This window comes from Culex pipiens, chromosome 3, assembly GCF_016801865.2.
Source record: "Culex pipiens pallens isolate TS chromosome 3, TS_CPP_V2, whole genome shotgun sequence".
NCBI classification, from domain to species: domain Eukaryota; kingdom Metazoa; phylum Arthropoda; class Insecta; order Diptera; family Culicidae; genus Culex; species Culex pipiens.
Window position 1 is genome coordinate 185,377,638 of NC_068939.1, and position 23,573 is coordinate 185,401,210.

The window sequence follows — 23,573 nt, forward strand, 5'->3', positions numbered from 1 at the left end:
CGTTTCGGTAATTTTGGTCGATTTGGTCTTTTTGGTAATTTTGATCATTTTGGTCAATTTCCTCGTTTTGGTCATTTTTATCGTTTTTGTCATTTTGGTCAATTTGCTCGTTTCGATCAATTTTCTCAATTTGGTCGTTTTGGTCATTTTGGCCATTTTGATCGTTTTGGTCGTTTTGGTCAATTTCCTCATTTTGGTCGTTTTGGTCATTTTGATCCTTTTGATCAATTTGCTTGTTTGGTTATTTTAGTTGTTTGGTCGTTTGAGTCATTTTTATCATTTCTCTATTATGTTCGATTTGGTAATTATGGTCATTTGGTCATTTTGGTCATTTTGGTCATTTTGGTCATTTTGGTCATTTTGTTAATTTTGGTCATTTTGGTCATTTTGGTCATTTTGGTCGTTTTGGTCATTTTGGTCATTTTGGCCGTTTTGGTCAATTTGGTCATTTTGGCCGTTTTGGTCAATTTGGTCATTTTGCCGTTTTGGTCAATTAGGTCATTGCAATTAGGTCAATTAGGTCAATGCATTGTGATCGTTGTGGTAAATTTGGTCGTTTTGGTCATTTTGGTCATTTTGGTCGTTTTGGGCATTTTGGTCATTTTGATCGTTTTGGTTTGGTCATTTTGGTCATTTTGATCGTTTTGGTTATTTTCCTCGATTTGGTCGTTTTGGTCAGTTTGATCGTTTTGGGCAATTTGCTTGTTTTGGTCGTTTTTGTAATTTTGGTTATTTTGGTCGTTTTAGTCATTTCAACTAAATATCTAAGGTAACTTTCCAATAGAATGTAACCTTCGGCGTTTTCAAGCCCTCAGAAAACACCAAACCATAAGTTTCCCCTTTCTATTTGAATAACTCTCCATTTGTCGGAAAATCAATTTTTCACTTAAGGAAGAAAATGTTCATTCATTGAGATGTGATATTATACCAATTAAACACGCATGAAATTTTTTCGTCGACTATTTATTCATATATTATGTTTGCTGTATCTTTGATATATCTATGTCCATATGAATGATTTATATTTAATCATATAGCTTTGACCACAACCATCATTTTACATATCAGTTGATAAGTTTGTTTTGTTATTATTCAATTATAAAATGAATATAAAATTCACCTCTCTACCTCTAAGTACGGGTTTTTGTATTTTACTTGTTTGAACTGTATATTTATATATGTGGTTATAAAAATGCATATTCCTTTATCTATCAGAGATCGTAAAATAAATATTCTGAAATAATCGTTCACAACACCATTCTGCATGCGCATAAAATTCTCCATTTTGTTTGTAACATATTGGGCGTGTTATTATTATTACTGGTTCTACTTTTATATCTCAACAGCTGGAAAGATTAAATTGTTTTTTTTTTGTTGGTTCTTCTTCATATTGCTAGTCATTGAATTAGCTACAAGTGTCTTTGTTTTTTTCTGTATTATTCTTTTTTTTTTAATTCCACTGATAACGAGTCGTTGATATAAAAGCTTATATCACTCACAATTTCCTGGGTACAACATAAAAGACTATCCACAGCGGTGGCGAACAGTCATCCCAATATATTTGAATTTGATGCGCAGTACACTTATATAGAATTATACGTTTTATAGTTTAATAATGCTGGTTTTCAAAATCAACATTTGTTTTATGTTTTGGTTTTACTCACTATTAATTTCACTCATCTTTTGCTGTTTTAAGCGCCTCGTACTGGTTTTTTTCCCTCTTCTTCTTCTTGTTCGTTTTTTTGGTATATAAAGATTTCCTTCAAAATTTTTACTATAGAATCACTGTGTAGAATTTCATTCTACGCTATGGAAACTACAAACGTGTTTATTTTCTTCTTTTGTGTGTGATGCGGTTCGATTCGTCATCGTTGAAACACAGTAAATAAATTCCATCTTGACCGTTTTGCGTGTGCGGAACACTGTTAGTTTGCGGTTTAGGAAAAGGTTCGGAAAAGTATTGATATGGGACACATTTTCTATTTTCCGTTTTCTATCTCACTCTCTGGGGCTCTGGTTCAAATTTGTCGCCAAATAAAGTTGTTTTTAAACTTGCTCCAATTTGGCTGGACTTGTTTTACACGACGTTTTGTGTTTTTTTTATTCTTGAGATAATATTACACAAGGAATAGTTAATGCACGATTAAAATTTTCGTAAAAAATGTACTATCTAGATTGGATCCACAATATACGAATTTCAATTTGATTTTCATTGTTTTAAATTTATAATGTTTTTTTTCGTAAGATAATTGATTTGGAATGACTTTTTGATGATGCCTGGAATCGGATTTTCTTTCTTTTTTTTATACAACTTTTGTGATGCTGAAAATGGGAAATTTTGGTGCACTGATGGTTTGTTTTAGGCGGATAGTACAAGAAGTATACATTAGTTTGTGAAGTAATTTTGAGTTATTGCTTTGTTCCCTAAAACAAACGACTTTGCACTAGTGCATGGACAAACAGATTACTTTAGACGAATTGCCCATCGATTAGTGTAGCTAAGGACAAAGAAAGGGCTAGTATTAGTTTACATGCGGATATTATATGCTTTTGTGTGTTTGTGTGTGTAGGAAAGATACACCGAAAAAAAGTCTAACGCTGCTGCTCTACACAACCTTTTTTTTGTAATCTTATTTTTGTTCAATTAGTACAAGTGTCGTCTGCCATTAATCGTAGGTTTGTTTGTTTCATACCCTCTCGGATAAATACGTTGGTAAGTTACAGTTATGTTGTAGTGTTTTACTTTTGCTTTATCTCATTTTGCTTCTATTGGTTTGCACAATATAGTCTTTGGTAGTGGAACTAACACACTTTACACAGTGATGAATGACTTCAGAGCGAATGATTTGTGCCTAATAGTGTGGCCATGAGGGACAACAGTATCTATAGTCACCGGTTGGCACAGGTGGCCACCACCAGGAGTAGAATCACCAAAGTGCTGCTCAACGGACCCCATTTGACGCCCCCACCGTGTTGCATCGCGGCCGGATTTTCACCTGCGAAAAAGTATGTTTTTTTTTTGTTAAGGAAATGCATTCTGTTTTTAAAATTATTTCACGCCAAATTACCATTGAGCACGTGCACCGATACGGTCGCTTGGGCGATGTCCGCCAGTGCGCACGTGTAATTTCCGGAATCGTAACGGTTGGCGTTTGCGATGTACAGCCGGCTCATGGCTCCGCCGATCAGCAGGTCGGTTTTGACGCTGAAATGAATGTGATAGGTTATGAAATTTGCATGAAAATTTTGTAAAATGTTTGTTTTCACTGGTTTAGTGATCTACTTGATATGGGAAACAGACCTTGTTTGGCCTTGTTGGTTTTATGGACGAAAATCAGCAACTTTTGAGCCATAGAGAAATAGCTGGAGTTTCTCAAATGAAGATTCAATTTCCAGAATTTTTTTTATTGATTGCTCCGTTTTTGAGATACGGCCACTTAAAGTATAAATTCACAAAAAAGCAGTTTTTCGATATTTTAAAACAGTGCCTATGAGTGACCATATTGTTTTCTAAAAGTTAAGAAAATTTCTTAAAAGACTGAGATAAAGAGGAAAAACAAACAGGAAGTTTGAAGTTTTAATGGATTCACCCTAACAACTCCCTTTTGTCTTATACCAATATTTTAACAACTACCGTCATCAGGAGTGACATTGGGTCTGGGGTGACATTGGGACATTCAAAAATGCTGAAATTTGTATGACCCAATGTCACCCCGGCGGTACCTGTAGAAAACTAGAATGTCATAAAATGAAACATTTGAGAAATTTTCCGATCCCTCCGAAAAAAAATGTTTCGGAAATTTTTGAACGTACCTATTTTTCTAAAGTCTTCATAAATATCTAATTTAGCTAAATACACCAAATCGATCCGAAAATTCCTTCGAAAGATAATGATTTTTTTAAGATGCCAAAATTTAGAGACTTGTATGGGTAAAGATTAGAGGTGGGCAAAACAGCTCTTTTTCGTTCGCTCATTGAAAAGAGCCGCTCTTTTGAACGGCTCTTTCGCTCTTTTTCAAAACATGGATGAAATGGATATTTTTTAGGAGTGGTGAGATTTTTAAAGCTTTTTCACATTGAATCATATAAATCATTTGAAAAAAAAGCAAAACATGAGAAAATGCCATTGAAAACCTTTGATATCTATGTCAACATTTCTACTCAAACCGAAACGTTCGAATGATTGATTGGCATCCAAACTTCAATCTAGGATTTTGGTAAATTGCTATTAATTTTCAAAATTCGTTTTTTTCTGCCAAATTTGAAATAATGCTGATATTTTATTTAAAGAAAATATTCTGTTAATTCTTTTCTACACTCTGATTTGATCAATAAAGTCTGTAAACGCTAAAGTTTATTCGGGCAAGAGGATTAATTTTTTTTTTCAAAATTTCTAATCTTTTTATTAAATTTTTGGTAATATTTTACAAGTTAAGCAATTTGAAACGCTCAAATTTGTATTCGGGTAATACTTTAATGTACGATTAGTACTTTTGAAAGTTTCTTCATTTTGTTAAGAAAATCATTTACTTATGGAATTAAAAAAATATATAAAAAAAATAGGAAACTGAAAACATGAGCTTGAAAACTATTAAGTGGTTTTCAAATATTGAAAGTCTTTCAATATATATTGATGAGAAAGTTGCTATAGACACCCCAATGAAATATGACGATTCAGCTCTGAAAATGTCGGGAAATAGCCCCTCGTTAACCTGCCTTTTTTATCCTAAAGTACTTGAAAAAGTACACCAAGTGACAATGTTGGGATTATTTTTTTATTTGCATTGAAATTGAAGTATTTGAAATTGTATTTTCAATTTTAAAAAACAAATTTAACACTGCAATTGGTTGGAAATTCAATAAATTATATTTATAACAAGTTTAAAAATTATTCTATATTGGAATGATTCCTTCAAAAGACCGGTAATTGAAAAAGAACCGCGGTTCTTTTTTTGAGTCATGGTTCGTTCGCTCTTTTTAATGAACTACTACTTTGTAGAATATTGTTGAACTACTACTTTGTAGAATATTGTTACACTCTAAAAAATAATCCTGCAAAGTTAGAAAAAACACGAAATTTTAAAATGATTTTTTTTGTTCTAAATAATAAAAAAATCTTCCGGGTTAATGTAGATTCGAAAAGAACATTAAATTTCCCTTAAAATGACATGTTCAAAAAAATACAATTAAGTAACGGAAAATGGCAGAGTTTTTAAAACTTTTTTAGTGTTTTTTTTGATGAAAAATATAATTTTTCTGAATTTTGAGTATGCCATCAAATCGGGCGTACAATTTCACATAAAAGTCCCTTTGACACCAAATTTCTATCTCATCGCCGTTTCAGGCTGCAAATTATTAAAAACCCCTTTTTTTTCGCATGTTAAAAAATGAAAGGGGTCGTACCGCCCCTCCGTCACGAGATATCAAAAAACGGACAACTTTTGAGCCATAGAGAAGAAAAAGCTGATTTTTTTTTCAAAAGAAGTTTTTCGTAAAACAGCGCCCATGAGTGGTCGTAGTGTTTTCTAAAAGTTAAGAAAATTTCATAAAACACTTAAACAGAGGATTAAGGGAAAACAAACAGGCAAATTGAAGTTTTAATGGTTTCACCCTAACAGCTCCATATTGTCTTATTGCAACTACCGGTAGAAAATTTTAATTTCAAAAAATGAAACATTTCTGAAATTTTCTGATCCCTCTGAAAAAAATATCTAGAAAATTGTTGAATCAAGGTGTACATCTCAAAAGCGAAATGTAAATCTTGATTCAATATTTGGCTCGTTTGAGATGTTAAGCTCGACGCTATTTTTTTTCGCGTGCCTATTTTTTCTGAAGTCTTCATAAATATCTACAATTTTGCCGAAGACACCAAAACGAACGAAACGAAATGATTTTTTTTAAGATTCCAAAATTGTGTGGAGACTTACTTGTATGGGTAAAGATAAATAAGATTTGCGGGTCAATAAAAAAGAAATCTTAAATCTGAAATGATTTAAATTTCTCCTGACAGAAGCAGTAAAAAACACAATGCATACAGTTAAATTTAATGGGTAATAGTAAGCACCTTAACTACAGATGAATTGAATAACTTTTACTTACAAATAAATCTTGTTTCAAGTTTGCTAAATGGATAACGATTTGGTGGCATAAGTCTCTGTCAAGAAGTTTATTTTTTTTTTCGAATCATTCTTAGGAATTTTGATAATCTAAACTCTCTTAAATTTATGAATTTCACCAAATTTTCAAAGAAAAGTTAGATTTTTTGTTATTGACATTTCGAATCGACACCATGCTCTCCCAAATGCCACCACCTAGCTTGAGTTCGTTGAATTGGAAACTTCGGGTGGCATACTTTCTTCTCCGAAGCTGATTTGCATTTTCCTGTAACATTATCTCTGCTGCCTGGCAGTTGTAATTTATCTGCATCGCATCGCCGCACTGATTATCATCTCTTCCTTCCGTTTGTCCCGAAGTTGGCTGACTGCCTGCCTGCCTGGCTGGCTGGGCTATGTTTATGAACCGGACTGTTTTGTCGAGTTTTGTTTGTCCTCCTGTCTCTTCCGTGTGGTGCTCTGGAGCCAGTCCAGTAAATGCATTAGTCATTCCGAGAGCGGTAAACAAGTCTCAACCAATCTGAACAACTGAGTGTGCAACAGTGATTAATTTGCTGGAAATTTAAATAAAAATCAGACGATCCCTATCAAGAGTTTCTTTTTCCCTCTCCCAGGCAATTAGGCCGCAATTTAATTCTGCATACTGTAATTTAAACTGTATTGTTTGGTTTATAGGCATCTCCGGAATTCGGACTGACTGCTGGGGGAGGAATTTATTCTCCCTTTCCACAATGTCGGAAGAAAAAAAATTCTCCAACATCACAGTGTCTATACAACAGTGTATTCATTTTTCAGGCCACCCCCCTCTTCCCCGCGGGCAATCCGGAGGCCATTCATAAGAATCATCCATCCCTGGCCAAGTGGAGCTGTGTGTCGGTGTGATTGTCCCCCCCCCCATCCTTCCGGGCCCTTTTCAAAACGGTGGTGAAAAGGATCTAATTATAAAGTTTTCACCCTCAGTGGGAATATAATAAGTGAGCCACACCATCTAATTCAGTGGAGACCGGGATACATGTCACATTAGAGTCCGCCGCGTTGGTTGAATCAAAGCTTGAAATTGATTTAATGAACTTCTATAAATTAATTACCTTATTCCGCCCCGGCTGGTGTCATAATTCAGCATCCTCATGCCGTGCTTCCACGTCACGTAACTGGTGGGCTGGGGCACCTTGCTGATGATACATTTCAGCTCGATCGTACTGCCGGCTTTGTAGAACTTATCCACCGTTGCAACTCCCCGCTCGTCGACAATCTCCACCCTGGGAACTGCGGAAGGTGGGGGAAAAAACGAATGAGGGCGTGGGTTGTGTGTGAAAATCTTTGTTTAATCACTGTTTTCCTCCTCCCCCAACTCTCTTGAAGATCCTTACGTGCTTACACACTCTCACATTTGCTATCATACAAATCGGGAAGGTTTATGGCTGTTTACGAGATTGCTCCTCCATTATGCGGTGCAGGAGGTGTGGTTTTTGGTTTGCTGTACAGGACCGTGCTGAGGGATTTTGAAACTTATTTCCGGATTTTTTTAAAGGGTTTACATTTTTTAATTCGTTCATAATAGCCTTTTCGTTAATTTCCATCGCCGCACGCATCTTGATGGAATTATGGCAGTTTCTAGAAAAAAACATCTTCACATCTTTTTATCATACTTTCCGTTTATCAAAAAAGTTGTTTGTCAAGCCAACATCATGCGTCAACTTAAATCGCTTTCCACTTGGATAGTTTGATGTGGACGCCACGTATTTCACCGAACAAAAATAAAATCTAAGAAAGATAAAACTTTCCAGCTACTGGTCGTTCATAAGGACGTTCACATAAAATCATTAAGGTTGGAACATTTTGATGCTGACGTTTAATCAGAGTAGGATAATTTTTTTCTGACATAATAGATGTATTAATTAAAATTGAATTATTGGAATTATAATTAGTACATCTTCTATGCCAGATACATAACTAGGTACCAGATGCAAAATTAAATTATTTTGTTTCACTTTGCACATGCCACCTCCTCAAAATTAGTCCCAAAAATCAAGGAACAAAAAAAAAGTTTTCAAAAAACTTCTAAATTTTTATCAGATTGCAAATCAAATTAACTCAAAACAGTCTATAATGCGTTTTCCTGCAGTGATATAATATGTTTGGTCTCGTTATGCAAAAAAATGGGTTTTTGTACCCCTCCCCCCTCGTAACAATATTTTAATTTCAAAATTTATATATGGAACGTAGCACGTTTGTGAACACCCTGCCCCCAACTGCGTTACGTGATAAATGAACGCTCCCTAAGATGGTGGCGTTCAATATTATCTTGTCAAACATTTGAAAATGGCGAATGTTTTGAAATAATATAGTTTTTGCCTTATTTCGGTTTCAAACCATAAAATAACCCTTCCAAAATCATTTACTTGAAAAACTTTTTTAAGAGATACGCCATATTCAAATGTTATTCCAGAAAAGTTCTAAGGAGCGTGCCACGAAAGCCATTGCCGTCTGTCGGTGGATACGCTTTGCAGCGCTAAAAAATAGTTTTTTTTAGAGATTTTATAACCCAACCCAACATTAACTTTTTTATAGTTATGCTTGATTATAAAATTGCATCTATCATTATTGTAAATTTTCATCAATCCTACGGATCCATAGTTCCCGAGGTCAAAAAACTAGGGCTAATTGGGCAAAACTGAGAAAATTTAATTTTTCCTGTGTTTGAATCTTTGCATGGCCCTATCTCAGCAACAAAAGTCCCTATCAAGAAATATCAAGCAAGAAAAATTGAGAAAACTTTCTCAGTTTTAATAGATATACTTTTTTCTAAAAAAGGGCAACTTTTTTAAATTGAGTAACTGCAAATGCGACTTTTTAAAAGTGTTGGCTAAACATGTCTATAACTTGAAAACGATTAACTTTATCCAAATTTCACTGAGGTACATTTTGATTGCAATTTTTACATCAAAAATGAAGTTTCAGTATGTTTTGACATTTTTAGAGTTTTTTTAAATTGCAATTATTTAAAAAAATGTCACATGGTTAAAATTTGTTGCCCTTTTCTAGAATTTTGCATAAAAAAATATTTTATGTCCCCTTAAATATAATTTGATATAAAAGAGTGTTATTTTCTGATATTTTTATTGACAAAAATTTGATTTTTAATATCAGCATGTTTTCAACTTTGCCGAAAACACCAAACGGCTTAAAAAATCCTTCAAAAGATACAGAAATTTGAAATTTTATATTTAATTTTTATATGAAAAGCAGCCAAATATCTTTTTAGCATCTGTTTGAATGTTCAATTTACAATTTTGCCGACTGACCATGTTGGCCAAATGTTAGTGCTCAGTGAAGAAATAAGTTATGTCAAAAAACTTATTTTTTTAAAATGGAAAGTCCAATCACCTGAAAACGATTTGAAATGCATTTTAAAGCGTTAATAATAATATTAGGGCGCATTTCTATGCTTAAAGAATTTGGAAACTAAGAAATGCACTACAACTGGGCTGGTTTAAAGTAAATTTGAAATACTTTTTCCAATAAATTTTTTTAAGCACGGCTTTTAATTATTTTTATTCTTTTATTGTCCTTCTGGCTTTGGTCACAGGGATATAAACTTTAGGAAATATTTGCAACAGCCTAAATGGAATAAAAAAAAAAACGAATGAATGAGTTTAGGGAACATTTCAGTTGACCATTACAGTAGTTGTTCGGTAACTGGGCTGAGAATGTAGCCCAGTCACCGAATGCTGCTCGCCAACTGGGCTGAATAGAAAATTGCGAGGGGACCACCGATGCATAACATTTTCCTGATAAAACTTTAAAATAAAAATTACTCAAATTAATTTACAATCCCACTGTTCATATTTCTATAATTGTGACTTAAAATTGAATAAATGTTCGAAAAAGTTTTAATATTTTTTGAAAACGACATTTTTTGAAAACGACTTTTTGCATGAGGTTCTCGGTCATTTTGTTTTGATTTGGTTTTTTGACGTTTGTCTGCTTTTCAACTGGGCTGCGGCCCAGTTAAAAAGCAGCCCAGTTAAACAGCGCCCAGTTACCGAACAACTACTGTAGATCCTTTGTTCTTTAGGATTCGCATAGGTTGCAAAGTTATAATTAGGTTATATTTTTTTTTCTCAGCATTTCGATGCCCGTGTACTCTCTTGTACTACACAGAAAAAAATGATGACAGATGATGACAGATATTGTATCAAAAAAATTGTAATATTACATTGGTGAATATTCATCAGTTTCTGATGAATTTTCATCAGGTTCACATTCCTACACTTTTTTAACCAACCAAATATTCAACCTTCCAGAATTAAACTTTTTTTCTGTGTGTCTAGATAGGAATCCCAGCGAGTACTAAGCTTTCTAGGATTCCCGGCATCGATTTATGACACAAACACCATTAAATTTCAAGAAAAGTTTTTCTGATTTGCCATGTAAATCAAATTTTGAAAATATATTATTTCCAAAGTTTTGCATCTTTCCCGATCGCGATTCGAAAATTGTAATAAGTAAAAATAGCTCTACTTGAATAAAAATACAAATAATTTGGATTTCCAACACAATTATTTTTGAAACACCCGCTATTTCGACGATCCTAGAAAAACGCGTTTTAATGTTTGACCTTAAATAAACAAAAACTTTAGCACGCAATGTAAACAATAACAAACACGTTTTATTTGGCTGACCAATGACCATTCTGTGCATTGTACGAAGTTCGGTTGAAGTTGGTTGCTGGAGTTAACTTAAGTACGTGTTACGTGCGTCAAACGCGTTCTGACCCGAAATCCCTTTGGCCAGTTGTCGCACTTACATCAATTTTCAGTGAGTGACAAGATAGCACGACAAGATTGAAACTACTTTCATATGTAAAGTGACAAAAATGCACGGAGTTTTTTCGGATTTCGTTGAATATCTCAGGATTGAAATCGAATTTTGGGGATCTGTGAAGGTCAAAAGGTGAGGCATTGTGAGCTGCACTAAATGGCGTTCTTAACTCAATTTGGCCTCAATTTTGCACGTACGACAAGTTAGCACGACGGCGACGAATTGATATCAATTTAAAATTACTAGGTGGTTTAAAATCTTCTCAATTTTCGCGGCGCGGGTTTCGAGGATTTCTGCTGAATGTACCTTTGGATGCAAGAATACAACACAGAAGAAGTTAGGGGGACAGGGGGTAATATGCACCCCCTAAGGGAAAACTGTGATTTCTCAACCATAACAGCATTTCTGTGAAAGAATTTCGTTAGATGTTCATAAATAACTATTATTCAACGTCATCCAAGTGAAAAAAGTCTTTAAAAACCTCAAAATTGTTAAAAAAATAGATTTCTAAAAATATTTTGACTTATTTCAAACAACAATGCGGGGTAATATGCATCGTCGGGGCAAAATGCACCGGCTAAAAGCAGTTTTCACTAGTCACCACTAGATGACACCGCTGTTTTTACAAAGGAGCTTCACAGCGGTGCATTTTGCCCCGACCACGCTTTTTGCAGAAAATTTAATTAAAAATGCATTTTTTGATGTTTTTGGACTCATCTATCTACACAATAATGAAGATTATGGCAAAAACTATATACCTCAACACTTACAATAACAATAAATGCTTTTTATATTGTCCAAAAATCATAATGAAAGTTCAATGAAAATTAGATCAAAACACAACATTTTAAAGTTTTGCAAATAACTTAAGCTGTTTTTATACCACGATGCTCAAATTTGTCTAGCGTTAAGCCTCCAATTTCTATGATTTTCCCTCGGAAAATTCTTCCAAATACCGAGAAAAGCAGGGGGTGCATACTACCCCCTCTCCCCCTAGAAATTCGTGAAAATCGCTAAGATTTAACCTTCCTGAAATAATTCTCGAAATAATTGAGCATTTGATAATTGAAAAACATGCTCTTTCCCAGAGAGCTGCCCAAAGTGGTTTGGCTTTACGAAGTGGTGTGAGTTTAACTCACCACAAGAAATCATATAATATCCCCTCTCTGTTGTTCTCTCTTACCTCCCTTCCCCCATGTAGGAACTTACCGACAACGATCAGATAGACCAGATAGACGAGCGGCGGGTAGGACGAAATCTGGCACTCGTAGTGGCCCTCGTCGCGCTCGTTTGCATACTGAATCAGCAGTTGCCAATCGTTGGGCGCCTCGTACTGGAGCGAGTACCGCGAATCGCTGCTGTAGGTATGGCGCCCGACCGTGATGAGATGAATTTCGTCACCTTTCCGGCGCACCCAGGACACCTGCAAGTATGGGGTTACGGTTACGGTAGGGAGTTTGGGGTTGGGGTAATTTGCTAAAATGGCAAAGTGCGCCCGAAAATGCCAACGCACCGGAGAGATGCAAATGAGCCCGACATTGAGGCTTAATGATGCTTTCTAATTGAATACCGTAGGCTGGAGAGTTCGGGGGGGCAAAAAAGATAATTGCTTTATTTAATTAAATTGCTTTGAAAAGAGTGCCAATGGAGACGCACGATGATTCAAGCTGATTCCGAACAATCAACTCCAGCCTACGGTACAAACCACCCCACCTCACATACCGTGCGCTCGCGTAGATCGTTCACGCGGCAGTGCAGATACACGTCGTTTCCAAGCTGGGTCGTGACGTTGGCCGTCATGTTGGAATCGTCAAAGAACGGGTACGGATCGTGGGTGGTGCTCTCCTCCGATTCCTCCTCGAAGTCGTCATCCGGCAGGTCCGTGTAGGGGGAGGAAATTTCTTGCCAAAAGTGTCGCGGCAGCGTTTTGAACGAGTTCTCATTTGGGCCGATTTTGCCGACTGTGAGGGGAGAGGGAAAAAACCAACAAAGAATCATCTTCAAAATGTTCAACCTTTTAAATAAACCGAAAAAAAAAACAAAAGTACCTTGAATGGTTCCGGTGACGTGGTTCAGCGAGACAAGGGTTAGTATAATTCGGAACGCTGACTGCTTCATAGCAGCATTTTATGGTGTGCTCTCGTGCTGAGTTTTATTATCAATCGTTTTATTGTAATGCGTCGTCGTCGGCAATTACTCTCATTTGGGTACGACAACGGCAATCGCGATTAATTCGCATTTTTATTCGCACAAGGCAGCAGCATCCAGGTCACTACCTGTGGGCAAAGGGTTAGAATACACACTTTTCTGAGTCGTTTGTCTTGATTTGAGCATTTGTTTTATTTTAGTGTTGGCTCATAAATATTTGTGGGCGGGTCAAAAAGATGGTTTCCTGAGCGCGCACGAAACGATTCACCGCAATAATTAATGTACATTTTTACTGGATCATTTGCGTGAATTTGCATGTTTTCAACGGAGGTTTACACGTTGGTGGTGTGTGGCTGGGCAAGTTTTCATTCCTTTATATGGTGGTTGACCGAAAATGTTTATTTTTGAAGCATTTAAAATGCTTAATAAACAATAGTGTTGAAGTGATCAAAAGGTTAAGCATTCAAAACAATAATTGCTTCAAATTTTGAGAATGATAAACTCAATCCTTAAAAAATAGTTTTCTTCAAATTCACACCGCTTGTATAAATGTATCATACCGTCAGTGGGGGTGACTATGGGTCAAAAAACGATACACCTCTCGTAATTTCTTAAAAACAAAAACAATTTAAATAACATCGACAATCTTTCAACGTAGATTTGTTCTTAGAGAGTTTACTAACATTTCCCCTAAATATGGTGGATTTTGATGAACACTACTTTAAATGCCAATAGTTTGAAAATTGATCCAATCTCACCCCTTATGTTGCTCAAATACAACGATATGGTTAAAAACAAGTCATCCAACAGTGTTTCTTGTTCGAGGGAATCGTATTGACATGCTACAATGTTTGAAGTAGAGATTTTCTAACTTTTGGGTACCGTAAAACGGGGTGACTTTGATAGCCGGGGAGACTTTGATAGGTTTGAGATTTTTCCGCAAAATGAAGAGTACCAATTTAATCCGTGCGGAATGCTATGGAATCATACTGACCATGGTAGAAAAGTGTTCAAAGTACCTCAAAAAGAACTTTTCATAAAATTTTGAATAGTTTAAAAAGTTAGTTTACTATAGTTAAGAAAATGTCGATGAAAGTCATTATTTTTAACTTCTCAAAGTGTCATGATTTTTTCAATGAACACGATTTTGAATCGGGAAACGGAATGCATTTTCGGATTCTTTTGACAATTTTCTACTAGGAGAAGGTTAAATAAGTTTGTAAATAATAAATAATATGTGTTTTTGAAACACAATTTAAAAAAAATCTCCAAATTTATAGGCAATTTTAGTTGAACAAATTTCATGTAAAATGTGAAAATTTGTGATTTGTGCTTTGAATTCAGTTTTAAATGCAATATAAATCGATAATTTCAAAAACAAAACTAGTTTTAACAAATTTCAGGCAAAATTCCAATATTTTAACAATTTTACCAAAAATTTGTTTGTATTTTGTTAAAAATGAACGTTTTAGATAATTTAAACTTTATTCACTAAACTATTTTGTATTATTTGTATACTGGCGGATCACGGTGAAAAACTCATTTCTATAGAATCGTTTATCGAAAGACACGCTGACATTTAGGATAGACGATTAGCGCGCGTTTTTGATTTTTTTTATTCGGTTGTGAGTAGCGGGACCGCGCGGTTACTCTGCAACATTTTTTTTCGGAGCCTTTTGATATTTTATTTTTCATTAGTCCTTCTTTTAACTTCGTTGATTGGAAGGCACGCCACCGGTTTAGTTCGCTTAAGTTATTGTTTTGATTTCATTACAATCGGTTACGTGGTGTCCTGTTTTTTTTTCGTTTATATTCGTTGTTCGTAATAATTTATTTCAACTGGCAGTTTTAGTATTAACTCATCAAATTATCGATTTTATGAAGAGTAAAGCGTCTTTTATTTACTATTTTTGAAATTTGCTCGCGTTATCTAAATTGTACAAACAGTAAAAATATACTGATAAGTCCAGCCCATAGCACTACTGCTCGGTTGGCACGCGTTCGATTAAAAAACTTTTTAATTAATCAATTATTTGTCTTTCCGCAGCCGGCTGCCTAAGATTTAAATTTTTCAACCGATAAACAAAATGCTCATGGTCACATCACTGCCACTCGTGAATCCTGACCTCATACCCATCTACTAACCCCCTCAAAACTCATGTGATACTTTGTCGGAGAAGCAGTCGATTGGGCGGTCTCTATCACTCAAGTATCGGACTAACATTCCCATCCACTTCCCCGTGACCCTACCACTGGTCGTGGCCGGCGCCGGTATTGATCAGCATGATAGGGGCCTTTGAGAAGTTGCGAAGCGAGGAAAGATAGCACCCACTCATCTTCCACGGCTCGTGGATGTAACTTCTGGAGGTCCTGGTCAATAACGGAGTAGCAACTGCGGGTGGGCACCTATGCTTATGCTTATGCTTATGCTTATGTTAAAAAGCTTATAAACTTAGTTAACTAAATACAAACATTGTTTTTTTTTCTCAAAAACTATATCAGCTACTTAAATAATGGCACATTTAACGAACAAATAAATTTTGAACATCTAAAATATGATTTTAACAAGAAACACTATGACTATCAAAGTCACCCCGGAAATTAATTTAAGAATTTTTAACGTAACTATTTTTCTAAACACTATTGAATAAACTTTTTTTACAAAAAAGTACATGGACTTTGTGTGGCCTACCCCAGTACATGTTTTAAAACTAATAATCTTGAGAAAAACCATATCTGTTGGAAAATATTTCAAAAACAAATTGAAATCCGATCAATGTCACCCCGGTTTACGGTATTTTTCGAGCAATTCTAACAAAAATATTAGAAAAATGATTTTTCGAGAGGTCATTTTTGGCCAAAAACGTACCCTAGCTTCCAAAATAACAAGATTTGTTCTAGGAACGAGATTTTTTCAGCGAAGTCATCTTAAGATGTCCCCTACACAACCCTTTTAACAGAATACAGTTTCATTGAGAAGAACCTGAGAAATGGTAAAATCCGTGAAAAATCACTTTGACTCAAGCTCACTCCCAGACCCAATGTCACCCCCACTGACGGTCCCTCATCATCTCATCATCATATTACAAAAAAAAACCCAAGTCACAATAAGGCGGTTATAAACATTGTTCAAAGTTCATGTTGACCAACAAACATCAAAAAAACATTTAGATGGGAACTACAATCAAGACATTCAAACCCCTGCTGAGCTCTGGGTGCCACAAATGTTGATTGTTTTTAATGCGACTTATAAGGGAGCGTTCTTTTATTACGTAACGTAAAAAAGGATTTTGTATGGAGCGTAACACAGCCTTCGCCCCCTCCCCCCAGCTGCGTTACGTAATAACGCTCCCTCACTGGATTTTTTGGCTGACCACCTTGTGTCAAGCCCACAGAAAAAGATCGAAGCAAGCCGTGCGTGCGAGATGACGTTTTTAAATTTCGCTCTTCGTTTTTTTCTTGTATTCAAAAAAAAAAAAAAATCGGTGAAATTTTCTTTCAAAATGTTGGCGATATCCGAGGAAAAAAATTGTGGTTAAGGAAATGTGGTTCAGTAGTGATTTCCAGCGAAAAATTAGGAGCACAACCTACTGGATTTTCTGAAAAGGAGTATGGTGTCAGCTCGAGCCTGTTGCAGAAATCAAATCTGACACCCGGATTCAAGCAGCAGCGGCAATTTATCAGCAGATGGCGATCTACATCCGGTACACTTCCACGGACAACGGATAAGGTGATAAGATTGGCTGTTTCAAGTTTGTTGATGGAGGTTCAGCGGATCGCAAGTTTAGCAAATCGGACAACTCCCAAAATTTAAGCTAGTCTTGAAGATTCCACTATTTGGTGCGCCCGTTCTTTTTATAAAACGTTCTTTAGGGCGGGGCTTGTCGGTTCAAGCTGAGGTACCTCGCGTACAGCTAGCCTACGTAGAAATGGGTCACCATTGCTCGGCAGAGCTAACAACCCCCAAATGCCTATGCGAGTTATTTGCTTTTCTGGAGGTTTTTTTTTTTGAAAAGGTCCAATAAACCAAATTTCCAGTTTTTGGTTTTTGGGTGTTTTTGAAACCGCCTTGAGACAGGATTATTAAAAAACACCCAACACTCCAGTTTTATAGACTATAAATCTAAAATATATGGAAACAACTCAATTTGTAAGAAGCGGCCACGTGGTCCCGTTTGGTTGGTTTCACACACGCACACACCACCTGGTGTCATGGCAACATATTTCGCAGGGATTGTGACAGCTCTTTGTTTTCATTGGGAACCCACAGCTGCTGGGGCAATAAGGCCAGAAAGCTTTAACTGTAAAATAATAATTATTTTGTTAACTCCTCGGTTTTGTTTTTGAAATTTAATGAACTCAACGCAACCGTTAGATTGTTTGATGCATTTCACAATTGTTTTTCATTCTAAAAATTATGCCGGGGCTTGATATTTCTAATCTTTTTATGCAACTTAATCAGAGTCGAGGGACATACAGTCATCCTCATATTCTGAACAGTTTACAGTTTACGGCTGTACATTTTTACGTTTTATATAAAGTTTTTAAAGTAAAACATTGACCCTTGAAATCCACAAATTCGGAACACTTTTTTTTCTCTCCAGGAGTACATATTTTTTTCAAAAAAATGACTTCACACTCTGAAACCAATAAAACTCAAGCTTAGTGATGTTTTAAACATGAAATGATAACTTTTTTTGTGAAAATATCAATTAAATTCAGGTGTTCCACAATTGTGGGAGGCACAATAACATCCCACAATTATGGAACAAGCAATCTGGAGGCAGTGTTTTGCTGCTCTGGATAAAATAGTCTTGAAATGAGGTTTTTTGTTCAAAAAGTACTATTTTTACTAGTGAAATAGCAAGAGAATGTCCAAATGAAGGTCCTAAAAATAGCAGGGACGACAGAAAAGTTGCATTTTGCACCCTATTGACAAATTACCACAAAAGTGTTCCGACTTTGTGGGTGTTCCGAATATGTGGGATGATTGTAGACTGTAAAAAACATCTGCGTCTTTATTTCCAAAAAATAAATATTGGATTCAATTGGATTGTGGGTCTCGTGGCGCAGGGGTAGCGGCTTCGGCTGCCGATCCCGATGATGCTATGAGACGCGGGTTCGATTCCCGCCTTATCCACTGAGCTTCTATCGGATGGTGAAGTAAAACGTCGGTCCCGGTTTCTCCTGTCTCGTCAGAGGCGCTGGAGCAGAAATCCCACGTTAGAGGAAGGCCATGCCCCGGGGGGCGTAGCCCAAGTAACCGCGAGGCACTAAATAGCGGCATTAAATCAGCATTATATTGGCATTTAATACCAGCAAATAATGCTTCAAAACATTAAATCAGCACTTTTCCCTTGAGAAATATTTCAAGTGGCGCACAGTGATGCCGATTTAATGCCTCACCGAAAGCTCGAACAAAAAAAACTGCTTTATCGACGTCAAGACTGGGGGAAAAAAAGGACAGCTAGCTGCTCCACACACTTGGTGGTGGGCCTCCTTTGTTTTTTTCTCCTGTTGCGTTTCATGTGTGAGTGTGACACTTTGATGTTATTCTTGCATTTTTCTCGTCGATCTCCAGGATGCGCGCCAGCCAACTGATGTATTCTGAAATGAGTGTTTGTTTTGAAAGTTTTAATCGATGTGGTTGATGCATCGAACATTAAGGAAGACTTTCTTTCTGCGGTTTCGAGTTTCTGGTTCATGAGAAAAACCCGTTGTCATTTTGTTGGACAAAAATTATTGACAAGTCACTCAGCAAATTGCGGCCATCCAGTCAAGTACAGTACAATCAATTACGGAAGGCTTGGGGTTAATAGGGACAAGTAATGGCTAACGGCTAACGTAAACTGTTTTTCCGAGGAGTGCTTGGTCCACGGTTGGCAAAATTTCACAAAGTGTATCAAACTTCCGGAAAGCAGCCTTTTGCTTGCGAGAAAAGTCATTCAATTACCAGAGAACTTTTGATAATGTCTGTTGTGCTCTGGGCATATGTTTTTGAAAAAATCGGCTTCATTACAGGCTACAGTTTTCCACAAAAAAAATAAACAAAAAAAAAACACTTCAGTCAGCGGGAATTGAACCCAGTTCACGCAAAAATAAAACTGTTCCACACTGGGGGAAATGCGCCTTAGCCCGCACGCTTATTGGAACAGTATAACGGGAGAAGGATAAAAGTCAATAAGTGACTGGCTGAAATGTTTCCCGTATGGATGGGTTACTTTGTTGATAAACATCAAATGCTTTGAAGCACATTTTCAAGGTCGTAAATGGTGATTTAATGCCAGTTGTAATGCTGCAAAGTTTTGGTACTTTGAGGCATTCGCAAAGCTTATTTACTACTTGAAAGCATTCGAGTGCTGATTTAGTACTGAATAAATACTTCAATTTAGTGCTTGTGGTTACTTGGGAGTGCCAATAGTTTCGTTTTAAATATTGGATTGATACCAAAATTTTCATGTTTTTTTTGTGTTTTTGCTACCGCCTTGAGTCAGGGGCAAAGAAAATAACAAAAGTGTTTTAAAATTCAATCGATACCAGAGCAACTGTTTTGCTATTAGTTTTTTCCATATATCTAAGAAACAACGAAACAAAAGTTCCATCGATTGCGGTTTATTAAGTAATAAGTTATAAAAATAAACGCACTAGAAAGATTTCTCGGAAAAAGTTCTGGTGGTATATAAATCAGTCCGAAGATTTTTTTAAGTGCTCTTCTCGTCATGATGAAATTAAATTTCTAAAAATTTTGAGTGAATCAGCTCGACGGAAAAAAGGTACTCAGGCTGTAGCATATTGGAAGAGATCTACCCTCGCTCTACCAATGATACATTTATAGATGTAGGGCGATTCAGGCTAGCTGTTTATATCGAAAAAATGGAAGACAAATTTTCAGATTTTAAAAATAATATCAATGAATGACCAAAAAACTTTGAGGAAAATTCCATCCCCTCCCCCCCCCCCTCCTTCGACACAAATTTGTTCTAGATTTGTCCAAGGGGTCATTCACAAATACCGTGATCAAAAAATGACCCATGCGTGTGCCCTTCTTCTGTTAGAGCCTGGGCACGCTCCTGGTATTCTTATCGACTCAGAATCAAGTTCTTAGCAAATGTCCGTTTTGGGTTCCCAAAGTCTCTATTCAAAATTAGCTAGTTATGTTAAGTACTTCAAAAGTTTCGCAAAAAAAAAAAAACTTTTTTACTATGTTTCGAAGATTGCAAAGGGGTTGTTGTTGTAAGAAACCCGTCATATATTGAAGATCTGACAACCCTATCAAAAGCTGTGACCACTTGTGTTAATTAATCGACAGTTATGAGTTTATGAAGTTATAGTTAGAGAACATTTATAGATTGGACATTTCGATCATAGCAAAAAAAAAACTTTATTATTGTGAGGAATGCATCAACCAACTTACGCTTCGCTTGGAAATTGGGATTTCAGGCTGGATTTCGCCTTGTAGGAAGGCATCACCTTACCATGTAATAAGTATCGTTTTCAATTAATGGCTTTTAAATATGCCTTTTAAATGTTGGGACCACTGTTCTGAACAAGATCTAAAACTTCTGGAAAAAATATTTCTTTAAATTCGTTAATATTTTGTAAATAATTACAATATTTTTGTAACAATAGCGTATTAAATTTTATGATACCTGTTGCATTTTTTATAAGGCTTAAAAATTTAAATATGATTTTTTTTTGCCATTTTAGGACCCGATACTACCAAAAGATCACTGCTTCCGTAATATTTTGTAAATAGTTACAATATTTTTGTAACAATAGCGTATTAAATTTTATGATACCTGTTGCATTTTTTATAAGGCTTAAAAATTTAAATATGATTTTTTCTGCCATTTTAGGACCCGATACTACCAAAAGATCACTGCTTCCGTGTTCTCATATTTCAAATAGGAAAACTAGCAAGCTTAGTATCAGAGAGAACAGAGGTATCGAGACCTCAATTTCGATTGATTCGATGAATTTCTCAGCTTGCTGTTTTTGCATATGGCACTCAAATTTAACATTTATTTCACTCTAGCATACATTTACAAAACTTTTTGGTAGCAATGGTGGCTTTGAATAATCTATACCAATGATGCTTCTCAAAAAGCTTATTCATGTATTTATCCAATAAGTGAAGCAGCTATTTAAATTTTTTTACACATTCATTTGAAGTTCTTCACAAGACCCTTATGTACAAATCCAGTTAAGGATAATTGATACTGTGTCCCTGTTTGAAATCAGATTCCTTATTTAGATTTCCAATGTTTACTTTTAAAAGAGTGCTATATATGTCATACATGCGCTTGATTAGTTGGCGTCAATTAGCCACAATATTAATTCTGTATCAAATGTGAACAATCCGTTTTTTTTAATTTAAAACAAAATCCAACGTGATCTTTTCTAACGAACAAAGCTTTCTCGTAATACTTTTGCCAAAAATTTGCTTCAGCAAAAGGTCACTTATAATGGCAATGTTGGTAAATGGTTACTTCTAGAGAAAAGAGGGAGAAAAAAACTAAAATCTGTAAAAAGCTTTTAAGGGTTTTGGCATTTTACTCGGCACTCTCTCAAATTGAAATAGACACACTTGACTGTTTCCTTTTGCGTTTTGTAAAGCAAACCGAAAGATTGTTTTTTTTTTGTGGAAATCTGTAAAGTGAAAACAAAATAGAAGCGCAATATTTTTAATATCGTTTTGCTTGCAAAGAAATAAAATAAAATTCGTCTCGCTTCTTTTTGGCTGATTTTCCTAGACAAAATTTCAAGGTCGTTTTGGTGAAAATATATGTGATGCTGCGTGACAAAAATTGCTGATACGATTGTCATTTTTGCTGGATCCATTCATTCTAGACTTCAACCAGTTTTTCCTTACAACAACTTTTCCCCGATAAATCCATCACTGGCGAAAGCTTTCAAAGATTTGCCTAATTGAAACAAATTACCATCCTTCCACGACGACGACGACGACACATCCTCGCTAGCGAGGGCTAGTCGTCGTGAAGGACAAAAAAAATACTCCGAACTCCGCGGTGAAACCATTCCACAAAACCAATTTTCTATCTCGCCAGCCACACGCAGCATCACCATTTATCAACGTTCCCAAGTGCGCTTTAAATTGCGTAAGCCCGCGCGGACGGTGTGAAACATTTTCCCCCAAAAAACTCGTAATACTGAAAACCGCGGTACGCGGATTTCTTTTTTTTCTGACAACGCTTCTGGGATGGCCTGGCCTCCGGAAAAGCCAGTGCCAGTTCTTGTGCCCAATCTCCGCGAAAATCTCATTTTACATTTGACAGGGTAGCTTAAAGCGCTGTCGACAGTGATTTAACAAAATGAAGGCAACGCGAGAGAGGAAAAATCGTCGTTCCGTATTATTCTAGGGGGTTCGGGTTTTTTTTCTGTTGGCAATTACGGAACAATTCATTTAGTAAGAATTCGAATAAATTGAGTTCTGTTTTTTTCGTTATCCAATGCCGTGTGCTAATATAATTGAGTCTTACTTTTGTCGTCTCCACTTTGAGTTATTCCGAGCGTAATCCACATCCGACATTCCTTTATTCTCCATGGAGCACTTGCATTGAAATTCACCCTTGCTTTTTCTCCCTCTTCGAACAATAACTCAACTTATCGTACACACTTATTCCATTCTTGAATATTATATTCATACTTTCATTATGCGCCCACAGGTACACACGATAATAAAATAGGTAACTTATTAGCATGGAAATTTTGCAGCAATTTTTTGCGAGTATGGAAAACACACTTTCTCTTCTATTCCTGAATACCGCAGCGTCCGTGATCAATTTTTATGGTAATAGTCACTGCGTACAACAAAAAAAAAGGCAAAAAGGACGACCGAACCGAGAACCATCGACATCCGCGGGTCCACCACCGGAGGAGAGCTTTTGAAACTGTGGCTGAGACGACCCGTCGTTCACTAAATACTGGAGAAAGAGCTTGTCCCTATGCTGGTGGTACCATGTCGCGCACATGTGTGCTGGTGGTCGCAGCAGTCAATCCGAGGAGGCCATCGTGAGAGCACGCGAGAGAGAGAGAGCAACAAGAAAAGCGCTTTCCACGCCGAAGCTGGGAGAGCGCTGCAGTACTAGAACGAGAGCGCGCGCGAAAGCTTCCGAGGGAGGCGGGATGCTCTCTCTCTCTCTGTTGTCATAGCCTGCTCTTGTTGCGGTGGGTGGGAGAGCACATGCTGAGAGGACTCTTACCATACATTTAGGGGATGCTGCTGTTGCACAGTGGAAGTAGCAGGAGGCTGAGCAGAAACTCAAGTATTGTTTGCTTATTTGAGTTTAACTTTTCTTATTCAATTATTCACGTGTTAAAGAAGGAAGGCACATTTGACATAGAGAATTGATTTCCCATCAGAGGGATCCGTTGATGTCTAACCTTTAACAAATCGACTCGCTTGAATAAATTTTGGCAGATCAAACAGCAAAATAGATAGAAATCATTTTCAGATTTTTTTAAAAT

The 23,573-nt window shown here is 36.3% G+C and overlaps 1 protein-coding gene across 1 annotated transcript; it reads right to left on the reverse strand.

Annotated features, from left to right (window-relative positions):
* Window positions 1-1,308: 1,308 nt before the first annotated feature.
* On the reverse strand, window positions 1,309-23,029 carry LOC120426576 (zwei Ig domain protein zig-8). Its single transcript, XM_039591361.2, has 7 exons — window positions 22,586-23,029; window positions 12,986-13,213; window positions 12,660-12,898; window positions 12,147-12,360; window positions 7,202-7,379; window positions 3,069-3,205; window positions 1,309-2,996 (listed from the first exon to the last, which is right to left on the reverse strand). Exons 2-7 carry the CDS (start codon window positions 13,053-13,055, stop codon window positions 2,890-2,892), a joined length of 945 nt encoding a protein of 314 aa, XP_039447295.1. The 5' UTR covers window positions 13,056-13,213; window positions 22,586-23,029; the 3' UTR covers window positions 1,309-2,889.
* Between the last annotated feature and the right edge of the window lie 544 nt (window positions 23,030-23,573).